The sequence below is a fragment of the Achroia grisella genome, unplaced genomic scaffold (genome assembly GCF_030625045.1).
Source record: "Achroia grisella isolate CSIRO2021 unplaced genomic scaffold, CSIRO_AGI_Agris_v1 utg918, whole genome shotgun sequence".
NCBI lineage: Eukaryota > Metazoa > Arthropoda > Insecta > Lepidoptera > Pyralidae > Achroia > Achroia grisella.
Window position 1 is genome coordinate 2495608 of NW_026713067.1, and position 23825 is coordinate 2519432.

The window sequence follows — 23825 nt, forward strand, 5'->3', positions numbered from 1 at the left end:
GTATACGACTATATATTATATACAGATGTATATTTAAAAACATATTGTTTATGACATTTATGAAATATTGTGTACGTTATTTACGTCTTTGATTCTGGCGTTTACGTACGTTTTACGTAAATATGTACGTTTTACGAGTATATATAGTATGTACAAATTGTAATGTTTGAATAAATAATTTGCTTCTTATATTGGGACTTTATACAATATATTGTTCGGAATCAATAAAATGTAATCTGTATAAATATATAATAATATCTCAGGACAATTCACACAGCGCCATCTAGTCCCAAGCTAAGCAGAGCATGTGTTATTGGTACTAGACAACTGATATAAATACAGGAATACATTTTTTTTTTGTAAATAAATACATATTATACATAGAAAACACTCAGACCGATACAAACAATCATACTCATGAATACAAATGTTTGTACCGTGCGAGGAATCGAACCTACGACCATCGGATAGTAAAGCGGTGTGCTAAACCACTAGACCACCGTGGCTGTCAAATATACAATATACTCGTATTATAATAGTTTCAGTGTAATTCAAACGAGATATATTACATAAAGCAGTTCCTGGTGAGAAGTAGTAAAGAAACCCTAAATAACCCTGGACAATCAACATAGCGCCATATAGTCCCACGTTAAGCAGAAATTATGTTATGTATAACTGATACAAATGCATAAATATATTTTTTCGTAAATACATACATATTATAAAAACACTCAAACAATCATACTCGTAAATATAAATTTTTGTGCCGTGCGAGGAATCAAACCCGCGACCATTAGAAGGGAAGCGGTGTGCCAAACTATTAGACCACCGAGGCCGTCAAATTAATATACCCACATAGTTAGCAATAAATTTATATTCTATTCTAATAATATTTTTCAAATATGAACGAATAAAATATTCTCAAATATCTACTGTAATACGACGCAAAACTTCCGTAACATCACTACGTATAAATAACGTCACATGAGATTGAATCTGGCGCTTATAACACTATCATCAAATTGATTATAAAGTAAAAGTGAATAAATCGTTGACGTAAGGCGACTCTTGTACTACGTCACAGTGTAAAAACAGCAGTTGCTTTATGTGCGTACCTACGGACATGCGCCTACGCATTGCAGTACACTAATTTTAGAATGATCCAGGGATGCTGACCGTACGAGAATCCGAATACCGAGATAGAATTTGTAAAAGGTCGTATGGTTCGCGTGGGTATCACAGAGTTACCTGTTTTCAAAAAATGTATTGTCTCCAAGCAATGGCGTCGTACTATGTTTTACAAGTTAGGTTTTTTTTCATGGATGACAATGGAATGGTATATTCGTCTGCGCTAACGGTTTACGCTGGCGGGGCTGATAAGATGAGCATGAGGTCAGATCAGTTAGCCCATCGTGACAAATTCATTAAGACTTTTCACGATGGTTTCCAGGGGGAGCCCCGTAGAGGTCAACCTGACAATGGTACATTGCTAGCAATAAGATCATCAATCCACATTACTAATAATTTTTGTTAAGAAGTATATAATGTACACTCGTCCTTTAACCCAGAGTCACCCGGGGTTTGTTGGTCCCGAAGTTGATGCCGGCGCAAAGGGGCCACCTCCCTAGCGGGGTGCGGATGACCAGACATTATTCAAGCTGTGTTTCTTGTGTCGAAGAGTAATGATAAGAGATAGATAAGAAAGAGAGATAGTGCAATACGTATATGGGGCGTATCATTATTGTCCTCCAGAATGGCAAAACATGGATATCACTCGCATTACATGATAACATAATGTCCGTTGTGCTGTATAAAGGAGATGGTTACCACTTCTCATCAAGTCAACTTGTTTGTCATTCCAAATACATGAAAAATGATCTTATTGATCCTAGTATAACAATATTGTATTTTCAGGTATATACGAGGTAAAAGTTTGGCCGAGATTTTGACGATCAAAATACGAGAATGTATAAGGTTAGAGAGTCAAATTGAACTAATGCACGACATTTTATCAGGGTTTTGATTTTTTAATGTAGTTACAATATTTATTTATTATTTAAAAGAAAAAAAATTACAAGTCTCTATCATGTACGTCTCCTTTACAAAGCTTTCCGAATGGGGTGATAAATTAAAAAAAATATATGACTATTCAATTGTGCTTCAATTGAAATTTATTTAATTTAAGAATTTTCTATTCTATTCCAAATTTTAAGATTGGCAACCCTGATCTGATCTCAGTTGATGACAATTGGCGACAATGGATTATTTTATTCGTCGTTTATTTCGTATTTTATACATTAATTTGTAGCAAGTAATATATATGTATATATATATATAAGCAATATAGATTATATTGTACCTCTGTAGGTTTATTTTAAACACATCGTAATGAATAGCTTGGATAGTAATTTATTTGCAACAACGTAAAACCTGTATAATTATTTTTAGTAATTATGGGTTTTATATTGTTGTAAACAAATTATTAATTTTATAAGCCATTTGTAATTGTATTGTTACAATTAAACCTTTAATTATTAAATACAAACTAAAGAAAAAGTATTCAACAACAAAATATAACTACCTATTTTATTTGTAAGTAGTTGCAATCAGGTTTGTTTTGGTTTCACTACAACGATAACCGTATTATTAAATAACAATAGGTTACAAACATACGACAGCATATAGGTTATCGAATACATTACTTTTTAGTATTGTATAATATAACAGAACAAGTAAATTATTATTAATTAACATTACAGACGTAACGAGGTAGGTTTTTAATCTGTGACGCGCCTACAAAAAAAATCTGTTGTTGAGAGTTATTTCGTATTTTTGTATAATTGGTAAAGCAAAGAAACTGACTGCCCAAACATAAACAAAATAGACCGTCTGACTGGTTATCCGCTCCCCCTGGGGTGGTAATATTAAGCCCTGGGGGCGAGGCCCTTTGCCCCGGCGTAGACTACGGGAGCAACAACCCCAGCGTGGCTGGGTTACAAGCCTCTTAGGGTAAGAATACAAGATAAAGATATTTACAATTCTATTAAACTTATCCTAACTTAAGAGGTACAAATCGTCACGACTGCTCTTCGCGATGGGGTAGACAGAGACGTTGTCAACAGATATGTGTTGAACACACTTTAGACGCTCGCATTTCGCTGGGTATATTTGAATATAAGGTAGCATTATTTTTTAGTTTGATATCGATGCTTTCTTCACGGGAGAGGCAGTCTGAAACATAAACACAATATTATTAATGTCGGCATATTTGGACTCCTGATCTCTTGGGTGTAGGAAATCTAAGTCGGTCTTGTACACTGGCAGACCACACAATGGAAAACAGCAACTGTACAGACGTCACAAGACACCCATAACTCTCGTGTTACCAATCCTAAGTGTTAAAATAATTAGCTATGTCACTATGTATTAATAAATAGTTATAATAATGTAGCTTTAGAACGGGATAAGAATTTTTCAAATCAATGCAGTGATTTTCCTCATTACAAAGTGCAATATAAAGAGAGAGAGACGGATATAGCCTCTGTCTGTCTCTCTTTATGTCATTATTAATTAATAATTTGTAATTATTTGTTTTGTATTCTATTTTTTATTAGATGAAATGGCAAATTCTGCTTTACCAATTGTTATTTTGTAGTAAATAAAGTGTGGCTAGAAATGGAATATAAATGGCTAGAAAATATTAAAGTAGAATTACGACAAATTGAAAATTACGTTAGGTATAGGTACGTATTGTATTGTTTAGTGGGAATACTAAATAAGAACTACCCTTTTTTTTCTAGTAGTGGCGCCACTGAAAATCAGCGGTACAGTAATACACTGCACCACCAGCTGAGCCCTTTCAGCTTATAACGCAATATTAGTTTTTAATTACCTTTAGTTTTTCCACTCTGTGTTATGCTATATATTGAATAAACGATTGTTATTATTATTTGTTTAGGTTTTTTATAATTCTCGAAATTATTCGGTTAATTTATAGTTACGCGTCATGCTAATCAAGTAATTCAAAAGATCTTTTAATTAAGTGTTTCCAACATCTTCTTGTAAAAACTTAATTACTCACGATACGATAGGTTTTTAATATTGCTGCTTTTTTAATTGTGATGTATGTATTCAGCGGTAGATTTAAGACATGCAGACTGTGTTTTAGATTTATTGGTATTACACTGAAGATCACCGGAGGGAAGGTGCAAGCACTGCGAAAATTCCAGATTCTAATCCGCATCTTCTTTGAGCTCTGTATATTTATCAATTTCATTTTATGATTATTAAATAATCCTAAATACATTCCATTCCATTATTATCACAAAATAAAGCTATAATTACGTCTAAAGATTAAATACATTACTAATATTATTACATTATCTATGCAACCGTAATCAATTCTTGATTAGGTTCAATAATCGTATATATTGAATAAACCTACAATTAATTCATTGGATCTGTTTGTATACAAATGAATATAGATATATATATATATATATATGTTTGTTATTACAATTATTTATTTACAATTTAATAAATTGTAAATATTGCAAACATATGCAAGAAGACGATCATTTAAAGAAAACCTATATAAATAGGTATTGTATATTTAAATTTAAACAATGTTTACAATGTGAACTGTTTTATACTTTTACAATTAATTAATTTTACAATATATCTTCTTAAATTGGATAAATATGATTTTATGTTAAACAATTTTTATATATATATTAACAAAATTATAATCACTAAATGACTTTTTTTAAATTTATTGATAACTTTAGTTTTGTGGTTTGTTTCATTTGTACACAAATATACATTAAGGTTTGCTTTGGCTATTCATAGCATAAATAATTATACATTTAAGTATATAATAATATACCTTGACAGATATGAGTATTACAATGGAGTAGTTTGTTTTATTGTTTATTACATATGAATGTATTTTAAAAAATGTAAAATGACAAAGTTGGTTACACATTATCACATAATCGGGTGGGGTGACACTTTATTGTGTACTTGAACCGCAGCCGTATGATACGACAGTCGGACAGTAATGGAAATTTACAGAAATACATTACCAACCGCAGAAATAGATAATAATACTACCCTGGACAATTTACACGGTGCCATCCAGTCCCAAACTAGGCAAAGATTGTGTTGTGAGTACTAGACCACTGATATATATATATATAGAATAGAAAATCATTTATTCAAATAAACTTAATTTAAGCACTTTTGAATAGTCATAACAATTTGTTTTTTATCTACCACTCTATATATATACTTAGATACATTTTTTTAGTAATTTCATACAGAATATACATAGGATTAGTAATATAATAATAATAATATAGGTAACTGTTATATGTTTGTAAAAATAGGATGGTAAAGACATTTTTGTTTCTGTGTGACAAAAAGAAATGCATGGAGTCAGTATGGGGTGTATTTATACTATTTTAGAAACTTGTAATAAAAGTAAATAATTAAATTGAATATGACGATTATGTAGGTCGTATTTTAATATTAATATTTTTAATATATCGACACCCCTACGTGCTTAGCTATCTATGCTAGTGTCGTAGCTCCCAAACAGACAGACCTATTTAAAATAGTTTTCATAAAGACTGGTTAATTCTTATCATATGTCGTAGTTACTTGAAGTTATATATTTTTTTATTATGTGTTGTCCAATATGCAAAACTGATGTTTTTAATTATAATTTTAAGCACTATTTTAAAATCAAGAAAAAGATAATTAATTTGAACCCTAATAAAACCTAATACATACAGACATTCATAGATGCCAAGTACTTACATGTTATCTTAATATTAATAGTATTAAAAATGCGAAAGTTTATGGGTATGGATGGATGTTTATTACTCTTTCACACAAAAAGTATTGAACGAGTTTTGATGAAACTTTACAATAGCTTATACATCAGAATAACATATAGGCTATAAATTTGACGCGGGTGAAACCGCGGATACAGCTAGTATGTCATATATCTATTCGACTTTAAATGTAGGAGATTCTAAAGTGGAATGTAAATATACCTCGTACAGTCGAGATCATTTTTTATATTTCTGTCTCGCCATGAACCTTTCCTTCATTCCGCTCTGAAATGCCTAGATGGCTGATTTTCCTGTTTCATCCTATATATATATTTTATCTTTAGAATTCAGACTAATGCAACTATTGCCGGAAGAAGTTTATCTATGCCTATTTTTCATTGTTAGAAAAACAAAATGGAACATAACAAATGTATATAGAGTGAAAAGTTTCCATTAGTATTGTTATGTTACACAGTGCAAATGGAATCGTCGTACGACCTTAGGTTTTATGATCGAGGCTAATCGTAAAAAAACGTAATGGCGATAACAACGAAATTAAAAGAGATCAGGCTGATGAAGCTATCGGTGGTCGCAGGTTCGATTCTTCGCACAGTACAAATTTTTGTATTCATGAGTATGATTATAATATGTATGTATTAACAAAAAAAAATATCTATATATATGTATCAGTTATCTAGTATTCATAACACAAGCTTTAGCTAGCTTAACTTGGGTAGATGGCGCTGTGTTAATTGTCCTAAGATTATTATTATTATTATTGTGTGCATTAAAGTTAAATAAATAAATAATAAATTAATTAATGACTTGACCAATGACAATAATTGATATATGTATCCTTGTAAATTTTGGCCCAATTGTTCAATAACAATTAGGCTAAAATTTACTTAATTATTGAAATCGGTCAAGTCATTATTCACTTTATTAATTACTACCTGTGCCCCCAGTTTCACCCGCTGTATATTATTATTATACATTACAATTTTTTTTATGTATGTTAGTCTATAAGGTATTTATAATATGGGCCATATAACCTGAATTAAATAAATATATAAAATGAGCAGTATTACTGTAAAGATCATTAAAATCCATTCAGTAGTTTTGCGTGAAAAAGTAACAAATATCCATCCATACTCACAAACTTCCGCTTTTATAATAATAGTAAGATTAATTGATATTTATACTTATGAAGAAAATAAACTATAGACTAACAAAGAATAGAACTTGTGAAATTACAACCTTCGTCTATAAAATAGGGTTTGGCGAGATGCATGGTGCTTATCTATGTGGTATGGTAGATACGTATATTTGCACTAAACTCGGCGATATGAACAAATAACCTAATTAACTTCTACTACCATTTACGTGTGTATTATGATTAGCTACACATAGAAGTTAATTACAGAAACCTCTCACGTGTTTTCACAAGTTCCAAACATAGTATTCACGTGTGCATGACGTCCCTTGAAATAAGTTCTTATGAGTACATATTCCTATATTCGAACTTGAACTTTGCGTAGACATGTAACAATTATATAGTTTGCATATAACAATTGTATTTGAAGATTACTAAGGATTCAATGTGACTAATTTTATGTACAGTTTACTGCAAATACTTGTGAACCGTGTGACAATAAATTTAGAATTTTTAATACTATTTAAACTGATCAGATAACTGAGCAGTTTGTATGAAGGTTTCAATAAAAAATATTTGCTGTGTTTTCTTCGGAAAGTTCATTTTAAAATATAGGTACTATCACTGACTTTTGTTTTAGTATAGTCGCTATGAAGTGGCTGATACACCTTTAACGTTATATTGTATGTAATACATGTATATGTATTTTGATTTCACAACTAAATATGTATAAATAATAGGTTCACAAATTGAGTCAGACTGATATAATCGTTCAAGATATAGCTATAATACGGGACCCAATTAGCCATATCTTATGCGCTCTTGACTATTTTTTTTCCTAATTTACATACATCATACATCTTAAAACTAGTCAAAAACATCTTTTATACTCCTAATACTATACGATGATTGTTTATTTTCAACGTGACTCATGTTGTTCGAAGCCGTTTTAGGAATATGAATAATTCATAAATATTTAGCATATAAGTAATGCATAATTTTACAGTTTATTTACTTATTAAATAATAATGAGAAACATTTTAAAAGAATATCTATGAATCATACTTAAACGGGTGCAGTTATAAACAGAGATGATTTACACTTCTACTTATGTACAACTGCTAAACTAATACTATACCTACATATAAATGCGAAAGAGTATTTGTCTGTCTTTTTGTTACTATTTCAGGACTAAACGACTGATCCTGAAAGGGATCATAATACAATTTTATGTAAATACTAGACAGTTCATAATGTTAAATGCTTGTGGGGACTGGTCTGTTCGGGTTACGAACACTGATTAGACTATTTGTATTAATAATAGCATATGCTGGTGGTCACTCTATTCTCCCAATTTCGAATTCAAAAATGAATCTGTATTATTGTAAACATGTACAATATTTATTTGAAAAGAATACGAGCTGAGTTTCTTTTCAGTTCTTCTCATCTCGAAATCATTCCGAGCTGATGGTAGATTTGACATATCATAAGAGTCTGTAATAGAACTACTTGAATAAAGATATTTTGAATTGAATTGAATTCAGATTTTATTAAGAATAAATATATCTAATGTTAGCTTCGCAAAACAACCTAATATCAAATATATACAATATATTATATACTATATCCATGCTAATATTATGAATTCGAAATTCTACCTGTCTGTTACTTACCTTTGTACTGTTATAATTTTAGTAAAATTGTAATATATATAACATATAAAACACTATGATCGGACCAAAAAAAACAAATACGTAGTATCATTTCAATCCTAATGGTACCTAAACAATTATTATTTACGTTTATATTATTATTATATATTACATATTATTATATATTAGCGATTATTTTATGGATATTTATAGAGAGTGTTTGAAACGCTATGGTTCTTTTTACAAAAGGAATTTTATGCATTGCTTAGTGCTGTGTTAGTGTGAACAACCAATATATGCTGTTATATACACTGCTACAGTGTATATTACGGACCTTATTATTATTGTTACTTGTTGTCATCTCATTAAAAGCTATTAAATAATAAAAATTATCAGTTTTCTAAAAATAAAGTAAGAAATCGGCATATTAAAACCACTGCCGGTGACAAAATAAGGTTAACAGGGTGAAATCACTACTTTCAGATAAAAGAATATACACAAACAATAAACAACAGCTCTCGGTGTTACTATGACAATATCTAATTATATATTGCTCCAAGTAAATTTATTTTCAACCGTTTTAAAAATAAGTATCAAATCGACTTGTTTTTTAATGTCTTCGTATAAGTAGATGTATGAAGATATTAAATTTTAATATAGTAATACGATATGAATATGAGACAGTAAAGAAATATGTGAATTGGCCTCATAGATAGCTTAACTATTGCCCCGTTTCCCTTAGGCTATTATCCCGTCCAAGATCTATTCAAAATGTGAACAAAAATTATCAAAATATTCCTACTACGCTAAGTGTATAATTTTGTTTGTATAATTTACCTTCCCATTTAACACTTAAGTCTCTTTATTATTTTCATTAAAAAAAACAATGAAAAAAGTTAATCATTTCATAGAAAATATGAAATACAAATAAATAAAAAGTATTATTAAAAAGTAGTAATATATTTATTATAACAAACATACACGATAACTTTAGTATCAAACACGTATATAAGCAGTGTGCGGCGCCCGCGCACCGGACGCCACATCTGTATCAACGGCGGATGCTGCAAGAAGATGACTTGGCGCGCTGGATCTTCTTAAGTAGGATCTAGAAACATTATATATATATTCTGTTTTAAATTATTCAAAGAAATCAACGGTACAACGAACAAAAAACAAACAACAGATGGCATCGTTGGTGCAGTGGTTTAGCACACTTCTGTAAAGCGTAGTAGGTACTCGCTATATTTGTATTCGTGTATATAACTGTTTGTATCGGTCTAGGTGTTTTCTATGTACATATATTGTATTTACAAAAAAATATCATATGTATTTGTATCAGTTATCTAGTACTCATAACACAAGCTTTAGCTAGCTTAACTTGGGACTAGATTGCACTGTGCGAATTGTTCCGAGATTATTATTAATTAATATCTAATGAAATTTGACAATATTAGATTGTAATACGTCGACGAATACATTTACTTTTATATTAATAACAGCAAAAGAACTCGCGGGTAACTGGTAAGAGACTAAAGTTTATTATAATACTTGCCATGTTGTCATGATCGATCTGTTTCTGCTGCTTTTTCCTGGACACGGCTGCGGATGGGACAGGTTTCCTGTCCGGCTGTTCTCGCGGCGGTATGGAAGACTTCCTCGTGTTCCTGGCGCTTAATATCTTCGTCAGCAGTATGTGATTGTGGCGTTCGATCTCCCGTAGCCTCTCATTGGTGAATGACATATTAATTCGTTTGGTCGGTGGTACTGATATAGAACTGTAATATAATAAACATCAAAACAATAAACTTTACTATACTTTAATTCATTTCGAAAATTCAAACTAGAGTTTTAGTACCTATTAGGATTAGTTATATATTTCCCTCTCTTACACTGATGTTATTATTTTTTGTTACGCTCATGTGATCTTATGATATGATGATAATGAAAAGGAGTGATGACAAACTGTGTTGTATTACTGTCATCATACATCATTGAAGAACCTCAACTTAATACATTTGCCTATGTTGTAACTGGCTAATGAAGAAATGTTTTATATTCTGAATTTGTATTTAAAATTTATAGTTCCTTTTAGATTCTTGTTTGTTACTTCACTTTCATTCTATTCTGTCTAACATAACAGAATAGAATGAAAGTGAAGTAACAAACAAGAATTAGTTAGTCTATATTAATATATATTTTTCTCCGTTTACCTAGTGTTTTTTCTTATTACTATATGAATAAACTACAACAGCCTATATGTGTAAATATATTTTTTATATAAATATATTAGTTCTGTGAAATGAAATAAAATATCTATTCATTGATATCTTCATCATTATTCTCAGCCCACCTACAATGACGGATCAAGATACTCCTGATGTTACATATGTAAATAATATTTTATCTATATTTATATCTTAGTATCTATTATAAGTTTGCAGAGAATATAATATTGCAAATAAATACAACTTACCCATAATTAGATCTGCTGGTTATCGATGCTGGGTGCTTAGTGGACATGGACGAATGACTTTTGGTCAGTTTCACTGAGGACTGACTGAACTGCCCTTTGCTTATACTGTCGCTGTTCGATTTTATAGACTGCAGATCAGTTTTGATCGATTCATCTTCATCATCACTCTTATCGTCTTCAAACTCATCAGAATACACATCATCATCTTTGTAGGATTTAGATTTCCTTCCCTCCGACCCGGAGTCGTAGACGCAGGTCTCGACACATATGTTCGGTGGTTTTTTCACAGCATCCACGATACATCCCATCTCCGATAGCTCCTTGGACAACTCATCGATCTCGTTATTGTTCTCCTCGCGGTAATGCTGTTTAGTTTTATTTCTGTTTGAGTCACCGGAAGAAAACTCTGTATCTATATAACCACTGTCTAATTTGCTGCCTCTGCGTGACATGGTGCTGATAAGCGTGCAAGGTACCGCTAAAAAAAGTAAAAAAAATTACGTCCAAATCTACTACTATGCTACTGCTATAGCCTGGGGTGGCTCACATAGAGTATGGAGCTCCCCGTCGCGCCCACCATGATACAAAGTAGGTATACTGTAGTAGTTTATGACCTGTAGGCGCCTGATAGTACAGATCCTCATGATTGAAATTTCCTGGCGTAAAAAAATACTGCCAAATAAAATATACATATTACAATATTAATAATGTATATTACATCCAAATCTACTACGTAGCGTAAAGTATTTCTAAAGATGTACTAATTAAGTTACCTATAAATATGTTACATTTAACTAATAAAAAATATTGCTAATTTGTGTTGATATAATAATTTTTAATAGAAATGTTGTGTGGGCTCAGGAATACGAAATATACGCGCCTAAATTATTATAATAGCAATATTACTAACTGTTGTAATTAATATCTACAGGCGCTCTTGTCAATGCTGTGGCAGTGATGACTGACCTACTATCTACATACTTTTATTCTAAAATACCTAGGTAAAAAATATATAGTAGAAGTAAAATCAATAGTAATTAGACCATATAAACATAATGTTACGTGAAAATAAAAATTACTTGTAAGATAACAAATTCGGAATTAAACAGATAATACAAAAACAAGTATGCGAGTATATCATGTACATATAACAATACCTTGAAGAAATTATTATTAACAAAATATATTAAACGAACAAAGCACCAAAGTATATTATAACACAGATTGTTAACAAAGCATTATCTAAACTGTACCACATAAAAGAAAACGTTCACAAATATTGACTACAAAATATTACTAGTTTGACGTTATCGTTTTCTTTCTTACAGAAATATTATTGTTCTCAGTCATACACGGCCAGTGCTACAGTATAAAGTATTTATAAATCTTTGAATTAATTATTTTTAAAGGTTAAGGTAGATTTTATGATTCAAAACAGCACTAAATAAGTTTAATCAGAAAATCAATAATTACCTAGCGACAAGCAAACAAATATCGCGCCTTTTGTTGCAGAACAGACTTCGTGTCCGTTTCCATGATAACGTTCCGATATTTGTTAAAAGTGTTACATGCATATACTATTTCTCTCTATGGCTTTGAGCAATGAGCAACTAATCACTACATTTTTTCTAAGACAAAAAGGCCATATTGGTAGAATTCCAAATCCATATAAATTAAATATTTATTAACAGTTCAGCACAGATTATATTAGTCTGACCGAAATATTCTCTCGTTAATTATTTCTTTCATCTTTTCTTGCAGTTCGTAACGTCATTCAATCACATCAGTGTCTGTCAGTCTTACTGAAAATGTCAAATTATTGAAATTGATCTGACTGAAAACTGAAACAAAGTTACATGAGATTAATAGTGGTTTGAATACGAAATTTGTTCGTACGATAATGAATAATGATTTTTCGATAAAATTTGAGCCCTAGTTTACCACATTAGCTAGATAGATAAATTAAACGTGACAATGGTTACTATTATAAAGAATCAATTGTTGAAACATTTATCAAGGTATGTTTGTACTGTTTTCACATAGATGTATACGTATATTTGTTTTACTCTAGTTTAATTTAATTAATTCACAGAACGCTAATTATACACCCATACATATTGCTCCTTAGTACGTAAAAATTATTGACAGTGTTGTCCCATAGAAATTTGAAATTCTTTGTTTCTTGCATAAAACCAAATCAAAAGCTTAGGAACTCTTCACAATGACATTACTCTTTATAGTTAGTCTGTTAAATAAGAACACCAATCAGTAAATATAAAAAAATACACTTACATCACTTCTGGGTACATTTTTTATCATTTTTATCAAATATTATTGTGGATGAATATGGAATGGTGCACCCGCCTGCGAAAACCGTATACGCTGGCGGGCTCCAGTGAAGGATGATAATACGAGCATAAAGTCAGGTCAGATACCATATCATGGTAACTCTCCATGAATCAATGGTTTCCAGGTGGGATCTCTTGAGGGTCAACCTGACATGTTCCTGCTGCAATATACCATGTCAAGTTGACCTCCATGCTATAGAGCCATACTTACATTGAAATAATATCCCATTAGTAACAATGCCTTATCTAGAGATATTAACCATGACATAAAATCACAACAGTCCCTCACACATCCAAAATGGGGTATGCAGAGGCTTATGATGTTGTGAATGCAACACTTGACATGGCTATATTTTATTTGGTATAATTGAATACAACATGGAAGGGCGCTAATCTATTTCCAATCTAATATTATTTTGATGTATAATATATTATATATTATTTTTTATTTAATGTATATTTATAGGCATATTAATAAACATTCACAAAAAACAATAATTGTAGTCCAATGTGACACATCAGGCAGCATACCCTAGTTACTTATAAATTAATTACATTTATTGGTTCACAGATATACAAAAAACCTGTCACCAGAGCAGATAAATCTGTCAGCATTACGTGGCTCTGGTGAACTCCAAGATCTAACCTTGGATGAAGACCTATTGACAGATTTGTTAGAGCTGCCTGGATGGGTGCGGTTGACCTCAGCAAAATGTAACAAAGCCACATTTAGAATACAATGGACGAAACTGAAGACAGTTCCCATAGTTCTGGTAATTTTATTAATTTACAAATTTATGTAATTTTTTTTTATTCTTTATTGCACTTTAAAAGAGTGTACAAGAGGCGAGCTTAATGCCATATGGCATTCTCTACCAGCTAACCTTTGGGTAGAACTAGAAAGCGTTGTAGGGCAGTAATGGCGAAAATTTGTGATATTAATAAATGTTTACTATCATTGCTCTTCAAAAATGATAAATCTATATCATACTTCGTACTGACTAATACTGAATTTACTCAAAAAAATATATATTATAATAGGATTATATTATAATTTGCCTTTATATTTAGAATATCAAAGTCCATGTTCATAAAAGTACTGTGTATAATCACAAGATTATAGTTAATTTTATTATACATTATTACCCAGGATTATAGCAACTATTCCTATATTTCCTTCGCCTTTACTAAAGTATCTTATTACAGGTGGTTATAGTCTACTATTAAAATGCTAATATTATAAATGTGAAAGTATAACTATTTGATACCAGGAATAAACAGCTGAATGAATCTCAATTAAATTTAATACTAAGGTAAATTCTATAATATCTCAAGAATGGACCTTGAATATCTTTTATCTTAAAATAGCAATTGATGACATTGGTAGCATTTGCCAGGCGACATAGTCTCCACGAAAGTTGCAATCTCTATTTCACCAACTCACAAATTATGTTTAGAACTTATAGATGGCCTATGGCCATCCTTATGATATATCTCAGGTTGTCTGTAAGAGCTTGCTATTGAGCGATAAGGCCATCTTTGTTTGCATATTTTTATATGGTTCTCTTTTGTATTTTTTTTTATGAATAATAGAGTTTGATATTATTAATATTAGATTCTATCTTCATGTTAATTTTCATTGCAGTCCTTTCAGCTGTTTAGTTATAAAAAACTGACAAACAAGCAAACAGACACAATTTTGATTTTATAATATTAGTCAGACAACATTGGCTAAATTCTGAATGGGTTATTATTAACACAAGTTTAGACTTCTGTACATTTGCATTGTAGATGAGATGTACAAATTGTTTATTCATACACATATATGAATAATTAATGGCTCGGGTATAGACATAATATGAATTTAATATACAGATTTGAATTGTAATGAATCAGTCGCCTGAAAATTTCAAAATTAATTTGTACATTTGAATACACAGATTTTTTTTCTTCAGACTACTCTAATGCTAAAGGTCTTTTTTTTTATTATCAAAATACTTAGTGAATTTTGACGTTACTCTCTGATAATGTAGTATAATTATAATAATAACACATTTTTATTGTGCACAAAAAAATAATTGCAAAAGAAAACTTTACATAAATGTGATAAACAAAAGGCGGCCTCATCACTTAAAGTAATCTCTTACAGCTGTTGTTGTAAGGTATTATTTTAAGTGTAAGGTTAAGGTGATAACCTGTAGTTCTCTATATGTCAAAGAATTCCTGAAATCGTACTATTATTTTACAAGTTTACAGAATACAAACAAAAAAAATCTTTATATATATATATAGGTTAGTTTAGATGAAGGTTCTGTTGTAATTGTAATGGACAACTGATATTTATTGTCTTCCTTTTCCCAAACAATGAATCACAAATACCTAAAGTGTTGTTGTGTTAAATTAACCATTTGATTGCTGTGTGCATTTTACACGTTGCGGTTGGCCGAACACTTGGTCGGCCTTGATCTAAGCCCCAGACATGCAACCTGTGTTATTGAGGATATTATGAAGGATTTAGTCATGTGTTAGCCACAGAGCAACAGAATATACAAGATGAACACGTTGAAGGTTCATACAATTAATTAACTTCTATGTACATTAAGGATGAATTAATTGTATTGGAATTAATAATTTAAAAGTTTATTACAAAAAATAATACAATATCAATTAACTAAATTTATATTGTTGTTATTAATGGACTTAAATACTTGACTGATTTAATAAATCTTTCACATAATAAAATCTATATTATTGACTAGTAATATGACCTCTATTTCACATGCGTAGCGCCGCTGAAAACAACAGATAAAATTTTATTTTCCATTGTACTACATTAATAGAATAACTGTTTGACGTAGAAAAAAATAACTAGACTTAATTTATTTGATATAATATATTATTTGAGTCGCGGTTTGCGCGCCGAACACTACGCTTCCTAGCTATAAGCAAACGCTATTCAATGCCTGATGATGCTTCGTTCAGGAGCGAAACACTTGTCGCAATATGGGTGTCGACTTAATGACGGTCGTAATTTGAGATGTTCGTAACGGTAGTAAGTTTCGGCACTAAATATTTGTGGTCTCACACATGCTAATTGTAGCGGAATTAAACAAAATGATATTAATCCATTAATTAGTGTATTGACTTTCACAAAATCACACAGAATTCAATGAAATATCTATAAAAATTACAATATTAGTCTAAAGCCACATGTTTGAAGAACAGTGACTTAGCGTTTTTGTATGTAATATTCCCTCTCGACTTTTTTTTGCTCTGTGTTCTTAGCGTAACACTGAAACAGTCATTACGGGTATTATCAAGCACTGAGTCATGTTGTATGTTAGAATAACTCTACTGTTTATTTAGCATGTTTGGTTGTTTTTCCTATTATTTACTTTTTGTTTTTATTATGGCGAACGAAGAAAAACTGTTATCTCGTCGTCATGTTTATTTTTAACACTAACTGTATATAACAGGGGGAGAAGGGGATTGTAAGTAATGGGGACTAGTAAACCCTATTTTTATTAATGTTAATGCAATGGTTCGTCTGCCTACGCTGATGGTTTACGCTGGCGGGGCACTATTTAAGAATCAAACAATAATAATCTATATTTTAATGCTCACAAGGAATCTTTCAATTTAAATAAATCTCATTTAAATTTACAAGTTATTCCTCGGGAGAGTGGAGTCTGAAGTAGGTCGAAATCTGTACTACAGATCTCCAGGCTCTCTCCGGGACCTTGCTGTGCTATATAATACGTCTTTAAAAATATTAATAAATCTGTTTGTGAGGTGACGTTATACAATTTCTCGCGGTGCACCAGTTGAAAATACTACAATGGAGAGTGGAATAACAGACAATTTTACAAATGTAAGCGTGGTATAATTTTTAGAAAGGACAACACTGGTTAACCTCCCGGCTGTTTTAAATATAATTTACCAGTTTATGCTCGTCACTTTGACAGTGTGATCATGATTTACTGGAATAAAAAGTGGCCGAAATCCTCTAGCCCAAATGCTAAGTAAATATCAAATTGCATTGAAGTATATGCAATGCAAAAACAATTTATTTATCTGTGTATCTATTATATATAGGGGATGGTACAACTTGCATGAGGTGTGTCGTCAGCTGTTTGCTATTCTAGATACATAAAATAATTGTATTAATATATATTGTTGACAGAACCTGGACGAGGTTCACATAGCCCTGGAGGTATGCGAAGAGCCACGCACGATGAACCCAAGCGCGGCCAGTGCCATGCCAATACCAGGCAAATACAGCTATATACACAAGGTAATATTGTTTTTACAATTTTTATATATTACATACTATTAAATTAGGTTATTATATGTTTTTTTTATAATTTAAGCAAAAGGGTTTATATCTATTTTGCTTTCTAATATCTTCTTAAGTTATAAATAAATAAATAACCCTGGACAATTGACACAGCGCCATATATTCCCATTGTAAGCAGAGTTTGTCTTATATAAATACAACTGATATAAATACTTAATACTACTACTACTATAAAAATTTATTATTAATATACTTAATATAAAACTTTGGTGCCAACCAGTGTGCACCGTCGTTCGGTAAGGGTACGTCGTGTATTCTTCACTCCAACCTTTCGGACGTACGCTGGTGCACGAGCGCCTCTTCACCATATTGTTGATGTATTTAACACCAAATTTCCTAATTTAGGTATATTTGATTTGTCATACTTTAAATTTAAGAAAAACCTATTAGACATATTAGTTAGAAACCAGTAAATAAATAATGTATATAATAATAAGAGTAACATAACATAAGTATTAACCCGTGGATATCTGTATTGGTTTTACTATTATTAATTCATATCTATGTACTTATATACATACTACATTGTGAAACTGTTTGTATCCGAAATAAACAAAAAAATAATAATAATAAATTTTTGTAAATACATACATAATATACATAGAAAACACCCAGACTGATACAAAATGTCATACTCATGAGTACAATTGTTTGCACCGTACGAGGAATCGAACCCGCGACCATCGGGAGTGAAACGGTGTGCACTAGACAACCGAGGCCGTCAAAGACATTTTACCCAATATTAAAATACAGAAATATGACTAGATTATATACTGATTAAGGACCTATATTGTTGTATTATCAAATATAGGTATTAGGATATTTGATAGTTCAATATAGCTAAAATTAGTGAGTCATTTTTAATTTGTGACGCCTGTTTATATTAAGGTAAACAACGTTATCATTGGTTTTTTAGATAAGTAGAAAACAGTACACGATCAGAATGTATTTATAGCTTTACTGTAATAATATTTTTCTATTGTGGTTAAGTTTCTTACAATAGAAATATGTGTATTCATATTTAATGCACTCTCGAATTCTCAGTGTGTATGATGTGTCATAGGGTTCTCTTTTTACAATATTTCCTGTGATGTAAATACATAATTAATATACATAGAACCATATACAAACACTCTTACTCATGAATACAAATGTTTGTATCATGCAAGGAAATGAATCCGCGACCGTCGAAGGTAAAGCGGTGTGTTAAACCGTTGCATACAAATTACTAGATAAGACGCATGACATGTTAGTCCTCAGGTTATAGCAACTCTTGCGCGGTATCACCGGCATCACTTGATAACGTGATGTAGTGCTGTTTATGTATTTACGTGACGGTTAATTTTAATCGTCAGGTGGGCCCTGAGCTAGTTTGCCACTCCAATAAAAAAACGAATATTAATATTATACTTGTACTAGAACCGGCAAACGCTGTTATACCATAAAAATTGGTGACAGGAAGGTGAAAATTTAGGGTTGTATGTATTTTTAAAGCCTAAATTATAAAAAATATTGTCAAAAAAATTTAGGGGTGGGTCACCCTTATAATTGAGGGATATGAAAAATAGATGTTAGCCTACCCGATATATACAGAAAATTTCATGAAAATCAGTAAAGCAGTTTCGGAGGAGTTTGGTAACAAACACCGTGACTCGAAATCGAAACTAGAATTTTATATATTAGATGGAACGATACAGAAAATAAACACTCATAACGTATTGTAATTTGTAAATATTAGTAACTAAAAGGTTGTTGATAATACGAAACAAAGATAACACTGCGCGATAACATATTATGTCACATTATGAATAGTTTTTATATACCTAACTAAAATATTTGACTAAAACAAATACTTTAATATAGTTTGCAGACCTATTATTTTTATTTGACGGCCTCAGTGGTCTAGCGATTTAACACGCCGCTTTATTTATTTCCGATGGTCGCGGGTTCGATTCCTTGCATGGTGTAACCATTTGTATCTATGAGTATGTGTGTATTGGTCTGGGTGTTTTCTATGTATATTATGTATGTATTTACAAAAAAAATATTGTAAGTATTTATATCAGTTGTGTAGTACGCATAACACAAAGCTTGGGACTAGATAGCTGTGTGAATTGTCCAGGTGTGATTAGTATATGATTATTAATTTATATATAAATGAAATTGAATAACTAAATTAATTTTAAATTAACAACTTTGCACTAAATGCATATAGAAGTATATACGGTACATACATAAAATAATTATTCAATTAAAGAAAAAAGAAATCTCTGTTTACTCTTGCTAATTTCTGAAATGGCAGGACTGATTTTGATGGGACTTTCCCTCGCAGATAGCTGATAAAGAACTGACTACTTTCATTTTAGAAATTTTGTTTATTTTAATATAATAGAAGATAAATTCCACGCTGAGGGGTTTCATAACATTTTTTTCGACATTAAAGTATGTAATGGCTGTTTATATTCCAGGTAATCGACGGAATCTCGGTGGCTGTGAATCAGGTGCAAATAGACTTCAACTGTGATGCTTTCACCAGCAGTGTTCAGGTGTGTACAAGCCTAGTTGTATTCAGCGGCACCGCCCGTGTGAAATATTACTCACTCATTATGTAAACTTGTGTAAGTGAAGGAATTGTTAAAATCGGTTATATATTTCTTGACTTTATTCATTACAAACAAAATCATATTATTATAAACGTGAAAGTTTGTGAGTATGGATGATCTTTGTTACTCTTTCACGCAAAAACTGCTAAACGGAAATTGATGAAACTTTGACGAAACATAGGCTATAAATTTCATGCGAGTGAAACCGCGGCCACAGCTATTTAATAAGATTGATGTTAACGGCGCATGAGCATCCGCAACACCAGGGGAATTCCAAATGCGTTGCCGACCTTTTTAAGAAGGAATAAGCTTCTTTTGTTAGTTTTGTTATCGATTCTGAAATAGCATTGCTTGATGGTGATTCCACAATGCGGTAAAATATGGTGACTTATAAGCGTCTATGATGTAGGTACATGAATAATAAAAAAATAAAAATGTTTTTATTGATTTTAGATCTCAAGAGTGACAGTGGAGTCCCGGACGCCTGACGGCCGGAAAGGAGACCTAAGACTGACTAGAATGAAGTCGCCAGACACCGGACAGTTGCTTATATTTAAGGTACATATTATAGTAGAATCTGTATATGTGAGGAAGTTTCAAAGTTGGAGAATATAGAAGTAACATATGGACTTGGTATGGGCATTGTGCGGAAGAGAGGAACATGTATTTAACATGAATGTGGATGTATGGAAAGGGAGCGAACGACAAAAAAAAAGATGGATGGAGTATGTGAAAGATGATATGTATAAAAGGAGAGTAAGTTCAAATAAGACAGCCGATAGAGTTCAGTGGAAGGAGATGAATACACCGCCCCCAAATAATGGGATAAAGGCAAAGCAAAGCCAGTAATTCTATGACATCTGCAACAGGCGATGTCGGTAAAGAAAAATAGTGATTACATATATATCGGATGCACCCTACCAATAGTCTTATTCTGTGAGAAATCTGTGTTACTAGTTGTGGAGATATATTTATTTATATTATTTTTAAATCGACTCGCAGATATATGTTTTTGTCCGGTGAAATTGTGAAGGCCAGTTGCAGCCAACAACACGAGCACACTGGTCCAGATGGACGTGTGACAGTTGTGACACTCAAATGTAAAAATTCAACACTAAAACGCCCTATTTCAAAACTTATTCCATTACCAAAATTCCAGTATATAATACTGCTATGGTGAGCGGCCCACCGATGAAGAACAGAGTTCTTGGTAGGCGGAATGTCGGGATTAATTCAATTTCTTTACGCTAGATGGCGCTACCTGTATTTTCAATACAATTTCTTATATTTGGTGGTATTTCAATTAATAATTAAAGAATTATATTCAGTATTAGAATAATTATAAACAAAATACAATCTGTATTATGTTTCTGTTATAGGAATTGGAATGGCAAAGTGCCCGAGTGGAAGCCAAGCCGCATGGAGTGGCGGATGCTGGTCTGCCGCCTCTTCGGTTGCTATTGGGCAATACACACTGTCGTATCGTGATCAAGAAAAGATTAGCAGGTAAAATTATAACATCGCTTGATATCATTAATATTCAGAATGTTTTAAAGGTATTAATATAATTTAGGAGGCACGGTAAACAAACCGATGTGCTCCCCAATGGTAAGTGGTAACCGTCAGCTACCTGTGTACAGTGTACACATTACCACAGACATCACGTTATCATGTGACGCTCGTACATTGACATCTTAGTCTTCTATTCTAAAGGATATTTATACATACAGCAACACATGAGTGGTCACATAAGAATGTGGTATCTGTAGTAGCTTATTGGCAATCGGTTTGACGTAACCAAAAATACACAAAAACTATTAATGTCATTACATATATGAGTGGTAGAACCAAATTTGCTAGTTACCATGGGTACTTTCACATCATTGCGGCTTATCCCCGACTCACCCTGTATATAGACGTGTGTGTACTGGTGTTGTGCAGACTGCAGCGTGGTGGGGTCCCGGCTGGTGCTGCGGCCCGAGCCTGTGGCGTGGGCGCTCACGGACGGACAGCTGCGGGCCGCGCTCGCCTGCGCCGCGGCACTCGCGCAGCCCGTGCGCCGCGCCACCGCCGCCGCCACCCGGGCCAAGGCGCTGCGCAAGGTCACACTACCACTACACTCCCGACCTTTGTATGGCCGCACTCGGTGACACCTACCACTACACTCCCGACCTTTGTATGGCCGCACTCGGTGACACCTACCACTACACTCCCGACCTTTGTATGGCCGCACTCGGTGACACCTACCACTACACTCCCGACCTTTGTATGGCCGCACTCGGTGACACCTACCACTGCACCTTTGTATGGCCGCACTCGGTGACACCTACCACTACACTCCCGACCTTTGTATGGCCGCACTCGGTGACACCTACCACTACACTCCCGACCTTTGTATGGCCACACTCGGTGACACCTACCACTGCACTCCCGACCTTTGTATGGCCGCACTCGGTGACACCTACCACTGCACTCCCGACCTTTGTATGGCCGCACTCGGTGACACTACCACTGCACTCCCGACCTTTGTATGGCCGCACTCGGTGACACCTACCACTGCACTCCCGACCTTTGTATGGCCGCACTCGGTGACACCTACCACTGCACTCCCGACCTTTGTATGCCGCACTCGGTGACACTCGGTGACACCTACCACTGCACTCCCGACCTTTGTATGGCCGCATGGACACCTACCACTGCACTCCCGACCTTTGTAATGACAAATAACCTTTGTATGGCCGCACTCGGTGACACCTACCACTACACTCCCGACCTTTGTATGGCCGCACTCGTTGACACCTACCACTACACTCCCGACCTTTGTATGGCCGCACTCGGTGACACCTACCACTACACTCCCGACCTTTGTATGGCCGCACTCGGTGACACTCCTACCACTACACTCCCGACCTTTGTATGGCCGCACTCGATGACACTCCTACCACTACACTCCCGACCTTTGTATGGCCAATCAAATAACTCTGGATGTTGGAAACTGTTTTCTAAACCTTTTTTATTGTCTATATTTTTTATAAACACTATATTGTTTTATATAAGACATAAGTCAATACAATATTTTACGACCATACCGGTGCCATTTTCTTTTGCTTGTCGTCTTGATCTCCATCTTTCACACTGGATAATTCCCGCAGCGCTGGCTAAACACGACCTAAAATGGCCTTGTGTTGTAAGTACTAAACTGCTCATAGATTACCTTTACACCTTAAGTTCTTTAATGCCGGAATCCGCTTTCACGCGCACATAATTTTCAAGTCATATAATTTTCTTTTAAAATTTCATTTTTTATTCCACAGTTTTTATTATCCAAAGTTACGTTTAACATTTATAAATTAATCAATATAAAGCCCCAGCATGATTGAAAGACACGTGAATGCGCTC

General features: G+C 32.9%; 2 protein-coding genes across 5 annotated transcripts in view; one reads left to right on the plus strand and one right to left on the minus strand.

Moving 5' to 3' along the window:
• Positions 1-9625: 9625 nt before the first annotated feature.
• Positions 9626-12658, minus strand: LOC131853911 (cilia- and flagella-associated protein 97-like). Of its 4 annotated transcripts, none has more exons than XM_059205000.1 (4): positions 12592-12658; positions 11119-11596; positions 10198-10420; positions 9626-9750 (listed from the first exon to the last, which is right to left on the minus strand). In XM_059205000.1, the coding sequence occupies exons 2-4, from the start codon at positions 11568-11570 to the stop codon at positions 9694-9696; spliced, it is 732 nt and encodes a 243-aa protein (XP_059060983.1). In that variant the 5' UTR covers positions 11571-11596; positions 12592-12658; the 3' UTR covers positions 9626-9693. The 4 variants fall into 4 exon arrangements, with proteins under 4 accessions (XP_059060983.1, XP_059060984.1, XP_059060982.1 ...); XM_059205001.1 differs by lacking the exon at positions 12592-12658 and adding an exon at positions 12445-12535; XM_059204999.1 differs by lacking the exon at positions 12592-12658 and adding an exon at positions 12276-12384.
• A 333-nt stretch (positions 12659-12991) lies between these two features.
• LOC131853913 (bridge-like lipid transfer protein family member 3B) overlaps positions 12992-23825 on the plus strand; it is a 31902-nt gene continuing 21068 nt past the window's right edge. Inside the window, exons 1-7 of the mRNA XM_059205004.1 lie at positions 12992-13136; positions 14038-14239; positions 17650-17760; positions 20292-20369; positions 20880-20984; positions 21806-21932; positions 22368-22528. Coding sequence (XP_059060987.1) covers positions 13093-13136; positions 14038-14239; positions 17650-17760; positions 20292-20369; positions 20880-20984; positions 21806-21932; positions 22368-22528 — 828 coding nt within the window. The 5' untranslated portion in view covers positions 12992-13092. The remainder of the gene's footprint in view (positions 13137-14037; positions 14240-17649; positions 17761-20291; positions 20370-20879; positions 20985-21805; positions 21933-22367; positions 22529-23825) is intronic.